Source organism: Oratosquilla oratoria, chromosome 34 (genome assembly GCF_046742065.1).
Source record: "Oratosquilla oratoria isolate Oo_2021 chromosome 34, ASM4674206v1, whole genome shotgun sequence".
NCBI lineage: Eukaryota > Metazoa > Arthropoda > Malacostraca > Stomatopoda > Squillidae > Oratosquilla > Oratosquilla oratoria.
Window position 1 is genome coordinate 42,767,490 of NC_134810.1, and position 7,500 is coordinate 42,774,989.

The 7,500-nt window shown below is 40.6% G+C and overlaps 1 protein-coding gene across 1 annotated transcript in view; it reads right to left on the reverse strand.

Annotated features, from left to right (window-relative positions):
• Positions 1-3,227: 3,227 nt before the first annotated feature.
• The window catches only part of LOC143018267 (waprin-Thr1-like), an 8,848-nt gene continuing 4,575 nt past the window's right edge, over positions 3,228-7,500 (reverse strand). The window contains exons 3-4 of the mRNA XM_076173540.1: positions 5,792-5,924; positions 3,228-3,376 (exon numbers count right to left, since the gene is read on the reverse strand). Of these exons, the coding sequence (XP_076029655.1) occupies positions 3,319-3,376; positions 5,792-5,924 (191 nt within the window). The 3' untranslated portion in view covers positions 3,228-3,318. The remainder of the gene's footprint in view (positions 3,377-5,791; positions 5,925-7,500) is intronic.

Sequence of the window (7,500 nt, forward strand, 5' to 3'; positions counted from 1 at the left end):
AGAGCGACGTTGCCGCTACATCTAATCTCTGGCCCCGCCCCCCTCACACTGCATTCAGAAAACATTGCATCCACACGCACGTTCTCGCCATGGATGCCCATGTGTGGCAACACCGGGAAATCTCCTAGCCCCGCCTTATTGATCATATCTCCTTGCGCTGACTATAGTCATTCTACCAAATCGACCTCAGTACATCCCTTTCCCTCTTGTATTTCCCATCCATGTGCTGTTTTTTATATATATTGTAAAAGAAATTGTACAGTTCAATGAGTTTCAGTCTTTAGGATTATAGCAACGATTACTACCCGCCCCATCCCACCAGCCTCCCCTGTGACACCCCTGCGTTGCAACATGCGGGGAAAAGCGCTGTTACCACGTGCCATACAACTTATTGAGATGGTTGTTATAATCTTAAAAAGTGATACTCTTTGTACTTTACAGCTTCTTTTACCATACCAAAAAAAAAAAAAAAAAAAAAAAAAAAATCAGATAGCACATAGATGGGAAATAAGAGAGAGACATGTACAGAGATCGACTTGGCAGAATTGCTTGTAGTAAATCACGACGTATGGCACACCATGAACGGACTCTCTTTAACGCACAAACTATAGATGTTCTCTCGTTGGGAGGACTCCGTGTTCTTGGGGGTTATTGGTTTCTAATAGATCCTGCTTGAAGGAGGTGGCAAACGAGGCATCTAGAGGATCGAGTTGTCGTAATTCCCACGTATGAAGATTGGGACACCACAGTCCTCGTTTGTGCTTGCGCGCGTGTGCGTATAAAATTTATTGGTACCACAGATGGAAGTAGTCAAATTAAATTCCATAAACACTTGTGCTCAGCTTTCATATAATTGCCAACGTGTGGTTTACCATGGCCTTGAATCACGTGTTGGTCTCGTGATCGACAGCTATTACCCTCCCGGAGAAAACTCAAAGCTCCTATATTACCAGATTTATGGGTAATGCTGTGATCTTATACACATGCTAAACCCAATTTGTTTGTGTGTGTATGTGTTTGCGCGCGTGCGTGTGCTTATTTTCATATTTGTGTTTACCTAAGGCGTACTGCATCACGTGTTGAAGTATCTGTAGTAGGTTCACTTTAAAAGAAATACTCGTAGTTTAAGGATGGTCTTCTGCCGCTATTTCCCATTTCCAGTATTTTCCATTTTTTAGTATCGTGTATGTTTGCGTGTTTGTGTGTGTGTGTGTGTGTGTGTGTGTGTGTGTGTGTGTGTGTGTGTGTGTGTGTGTGTGTGTGTGTGTGTGTGTGTGTGTGTGTGTGTGTGTGTGTGTGTGTGTGTGTGTGTGTGTGTGCGTGCGTGTGTGCGTGTGTGCGTGTGTGCGTGTGCGCGTGTGCGCGTGTGCGCGTGTGCGCGTGTGTACGTGTGTGCGTGTGTGTGTGTGTGTGTGTGTGTGTGTGTGTGTGTGTGTGTGCGTGTAGCCTCTGAGTATGTGTGTTTTACTTGCTTTCTGGATGGTAGTTATCATTTTGTTTACTGCCTTCTCCAAGGATGGGAATTGGTCTATTTAAAAGTGTTCTATCTCTTTCCCACTGCCCTGTGAGAACTTTTTCCAGTTTGTTCTTTTTGGTAGTTTGTGCAAGTTCTCTTGATCGTAGGCTGTAATTTCTCTTCCAGTTCTATGGGGTTTGCTTTTCTATGGAGAGTGAGCACATTGTTATGTCAGGTGAAATTGATTGTTGATTGCATGCGAGAGGCTGTCTGGTTGGCTTATTGTGTGGAACTGGCGCACGACTAGAACACCTGCCAGTGTCTGGTATGTTAATGAGTTCAGATGTTGGAGTTGTGGTTAGGGTATATTTTGCTCGATGTGATTATATCGTTTGTTTGCGAAAACGTCGTCATAACTCAAAAAACTGAATTTTTGAGTTATCTATACAGACATTCATCTTCAAACACGGATTTTTTTGGTAATAGTGTCATATTTGTAGCTCAAAAATTGACCGCTAGGGAGTGCTAAATGTCCCAACGACATAACTTTACATGTTCCAACTTGTTCTAACAAATATTTTAGACTTAGTAAAGATTATGATTGTTTCAACTTCTATCAACTTTAGAGGCGTATTTGATGCTCCAAAAAAAATTCCACCTATGGTGTTTGAGGGCTTTTTATAATATTGAGAGCGTTTTGAAACTTTAAAATGCCTCTCCTGAAAAATTCGACATTTTGAGTTATGACGACGTTTTCGCAAACAAGCGATACATGAGCCTACAATCCCAGTCAATGGCGGGTCACGCCCATCCTACCTGGCATCATGATTTGGTAAACGCGTTGGTAGCTTCAGTTCAAATTAATTATCAGCCTCGTACTTCCCAGTTCAAAATAGAAGACACACATTCAAAAACAAAGAATTAATACTCCAGACAATTTTTTGACAATCGTCATTAAGTAATGAACGATCACCGTTGAACGGTAATCACACCCAACAAAACATACCTTTAACCCAAACCACGTTATTCAGTCGAGGTATTCCACGTCCTACAAGGGGCAGGAGCAGTCTCGAATAATACGTGGAACGGACGTGTCTAAGAGTTTTATTCAGGCTAAACCCAGAAGATTTTAATCAGCTGGGTGAACCCTTACGCTCCAGAGGGATAAAAATGGCTTAAAGCTGAAGACATGCTTTTATTCTGTGCCCCACTACAATCAGTTTTTCATTGTACATGTTGATTATACAAATGTTGATATTTCTACTGTTGTGCATGCGATGCTGTACAATTTCATCTTTCACAGAGTGCCAAAGCCGCATCTACGGACACATTAGGAAGCTAATCTGGAAAGTGCCCAGGAGGCAAGAAATGGTCAAAGGAAACCAATTTGACATTAGGTTAACGAAAGAAGCCTGTCACTTTTCATTGGGTTGCTTATCGAATCCAGGTTAGGTTCTAAAACTCAACAACGACCAAGTATTTTATGTGTAAATGGATCTGCCTGCACAGCTAGTTTTCTTATTCTATTTAACTATTATTGTTTTATCTGATTTATCTTATTTATTTATTTATTTATTATTATTATTATTATTATTATTATTATTATTATTATTATTATTATTATTATTATTATCATTATTATTATTATTATTATTATTATTATTATTATTATCATTATTATTATTATTATTATTATTATTATTATTATTATTATTATTATTATTTTTATTTTTTTTTTTTTTTTTTTTATTTTTTTTTTTTTTTTTTTTTTTTTTTTTTTTTTTTTTTGAGGGAGACAATAAGCATGCGTGGGTCGTCACGTTACGTCCTAGATGGGGCACAATTAAGCTGAATCTTCCGGTTTAGTTTGGATGACCATCGACCGGAACGGGTTTATCCTGCCCCAATGCTTTAGGTGATCTGGAAGAAAACAAAAGAATGTTAACAAAGGTCACGTCTGTTGAGGAATTTGATTTCTCGCCTCGCATAAAAACATGCTCAGTGATTTTATAGTACATTACTACCTTTGTCATTCTTGTGTATGTCTGTACCTACGCACACCCATGAGTTAATTTTGTAGAAACTAATTGAAACGATTACATCAAACCAACACACAATTTTTGCCAGATGCAACCATCTTTAGGAATGTGTGAAAAGATCCACCGAAACGATAGTTGTCTTACAGTAGACAGTGGTTTTATTTCACCAATACTAATGTAATAGGTGGGGATTCTATTTTTGTTACTTTTGTACGTATTAGCGTAAGGATGTACTTTCGATATGTATTAGTTTTTTGTACGTACATGACTAAAGCAATTCATGCCATGGGTCGTCCCGCCAAAAGGGAGTGACATCATCAGCCTCGTTAGGATAGTGGGTATAATCATTACTATAGATCGAAAAAAAAAAAATCCCGCCACATAGTTTAGGATTTCGGTCAGTCGACTTCTCAGGAACAATTCTTAAGGTCCGCCTCACATTAATAGGGAGTCTTATTCCCCCACACTTGAACTGTAGCCGGATGCCCTACAGCAGTGTTTCTTAACCTTTTTACTACCACGCCCCCTCTAGGAACTGTTCTTTTCCTCCACGCCCCCCTTGCATCTATAGACCCCCCCTTGAAGGGAGGGGGATCAATACATTGGAAAATTTGTATGGCTGGAGACTTTTGAAAATAAAGTTAGTGACGACAATACTTCTGCATTATCTCATAAACTTACCTCTACATTACTGACCCATTTCTTCTCAAGAAAATAACATGTAACTGGTCAAATTTCTATTTTTCTCCTGAACCTCGCGCGCGCCCCTTGAAAATCACTTACGCCTCCCTAGGGGGGCACGCCCCCTAGTTTAAGAATCACTGCCCTACAGCATTCGAACGATAGCCTCAGCATCGAAAGTCAGCGGGCGCCTGCAAGCGTCACTTCCGAGAAGGATCCGTACGTTGTAGGTGAGCGACCGTATCCTATGGACATACTTGTTTATAAAGTAAAATAACGTCAACATAATCCAGAAATAGGACTTACGAGAAGGATCCCTACGTTGCAGGAAAGGGATGTCGTAAGAAGCAGTGAGAGAGAAACGGCCATTTAATTGACACCTAGTTGAAACAGGGCAGGTGTCCCTCAGGAGCGAGATGCAAAATTATGTACGATGGGGGAGCGCTTAGAGTGAATAGAATATTACAAGGTTTACTCTTAGGGAAAGTGTCGCACATGGCCAAGAATATAAGCCATTACCGACGAATATTGTAATCATCGTGACCCACCGCGTCCTCTCAGTTCGAGTGGTAATTGGTTGCTCGATACGTAGTAAGACGGCCGGAGGTTCGGTGCAGTAATATCCCAAAACTTAAAAACACCTCCTAAAAATTATAGAAGTAACCCAGTTCGTGTTCTTATTTTTCGTGAACGTGGAACGGAGTGAGAGGTGCATATGCCTAGCAGTAGATGTGAACGCGGAATGGAGTGAGAGTGCACGTGCTTTGGCCCATTATCCGTGAACGTGGAAGAGAGTGAGAGGTGCATCTGCCCAGGCCCAGATATGTGAACGCGGTAGAAAGCAAGAGGTTTATACCTCAATGCTTGTTCATGTATGTCATTAGTCTTTATAGGATCCGTGATACGGATGTAATTCTCCGCCTTTGTGATGTACACAGATAAATAAAAGGAAAATGTGCAAGGAATAGAAATTGATAGGGTATTATTTTTTCAACCAACGAATGTATGACAATATAGGTGGACCAAATGGAAAGAATCCCAAGGTCCCACGGGAGAAATAGAAAGGGGAGAGAAATCTGTGTCTAATAATTCATTTGAATCAGGAACGGTGGTAGCGGTTACCTATTGATAGATTCTCTTTCCTCTCATAGTTGAAAACTGGCATACGTATTCGAGTTTCTTTAAATATTTTCCCCGTCCTGGAGATAGAGTTAACACGGACAAAGGAAGATAATTGAAGTAATTACCCCCTGGGCGGTTTGGGACGCTATGCACGTTACCTGGCCACCATGGCTATCTTCTAAAAGAGAAAACGAACAGGAGACATCTTCTTGACTGTAGACCACAGATAAGATCAGCTACCAACAGTCCCCACAGTTTTATTTCGGGGCGGTACACTAATGCTACTGTTGATTGCTTAGATTGAGAAATTTGGTGCTGGAGGTTTAAGACCACGTCTCTGCTAGACAATACCTTTCGTTATAGTGCAGATGTCGAAAAGGCTAAATGCACTTCTATGGCGAACTGGATGCCTCGGAAGTGAAAAATCAAGCAAGTTGCCAGAAAGGAAAGAAAAAATTCGTCCTAAGAAAAGAACATCAGCCGTTATGCTTACGTTATACACATCCAGCCACAACCGTTGAAGCAACAACTGAAGCCTTTACCACATTCTTTGTCGGAATGGCAGTCGTTGATGCAGATACCATCGTGACCCAGTTTCAATGGTGGGCAGTTACAACCACGTGAATCTTCCAGAAGGACACGTAACGGCAGATTTTAGGAATAAGAATTAAAGGTTAATTGAAATAACGAGGATAATATTGTTGATAAATCAAAAAGTAAAAGAGATATGAGTGAGGACCAATGTATTTATTACGTTACTTTAAACACCCAAGTGAGAAATTGCTTAAAAAAAACAAAAAATTACACACACACACACCTACACACACACACACATATATATATATATATATATATATATATATATATATATATATATATATATATATATATATATATATATACATATATATGTATACACATTTATAAAATATATATATATATATATATATATATATATATATATATATATATCTGTATATTTCGATCACTTACTGTGATGTATAACAGCAAAGATATGTGTACAGAACATGTGTAAAATTATAGTGAGGAGCAAGAGGGGACGGTGCTCAGGTCAACACGCCCGGCACGCATGCTCGGATCTTGGTGGCTCAGGTCACATGACCGGCGTTGTATGGGCCTTGGTGATTTTTGTCCACCGCTAATGTTGATGGTAACATTTTATTTATAGTAAAAGAAGAAATACAGTCTGGTGACCATTGACCATGGGAAGTGTTGTAATTTGGGAATTTATTTATTAAGGAGGATTCTACTATTTTTCTTCTGAAACTACATTTGGATTTGTAAATTATTTCAGCATCGTCCCAATTTATCCGGTGGTTTTTATTGGCGACGTGCTGAAATACTGTGGAATTTTCCTGTCCATATTTAACAGAGTTCTTGTGCTCCTTAACCCTGGTAGTGAGATCTCGACCCGTCTGTCCCCAATATACATCATTGCAATCTAAACAAGGTAATTTATAAACTCCCGGAGTTGTATTACTCTTGGATCTATGATGTATATTGACAACTTTACTGAACAAATTGTTGGGATAATTGAAGATAAAATTGACCTTTTCCTTTGGTAACATGTGAGACAATTCATTGATTGATTTGTTAAAAGGCAATTCTATGCATCTACTATCCCATAAAATTACCTTTTAACCTTAAAGGCACGAACCCTGGGGCCAACACCGCAAAACTCTTGTCCCCATCGTTCAGAGTCTAGTGCGGTCAAGGCTCCTCTTTGGGGCGGCAGTGCTACATGACCTGTCAAGGGATGCAGTGCACAAGATGACCCAAATTGAGTGTCAAGCACTCCGAGTGGGACTCGGTCTCCCGCGGTCGGTCCCTCACGAGCAGGTGTACAGTGAAGCTGGCATCCTGCCACTATGGCGCCGTATCAAAAGGGACGCCTGCCGATACCTCTTCAGTGCAGCCAGAGCACCGAACTCGACTGACGAGGAACTTTCCGAGGGATGGGTCGCGGCCCCACCGACGGAACCCGTATGCGGTCTTCCTATCTCCGTCAAGGATATCTGCCTCCAAGCTGGACTTCATACAACCTGGTGATCGCCGCTTAGTGGTCCAAAATCAGCAAGACCCCTTTCCTCCCTGGACCTATTCACCACCTGAAGTAAGGACCGAAGTCTATGGACTAGGCCGCCAGGCAAGCCACCATCTGTTGCTCGAAAGCACCAAGAA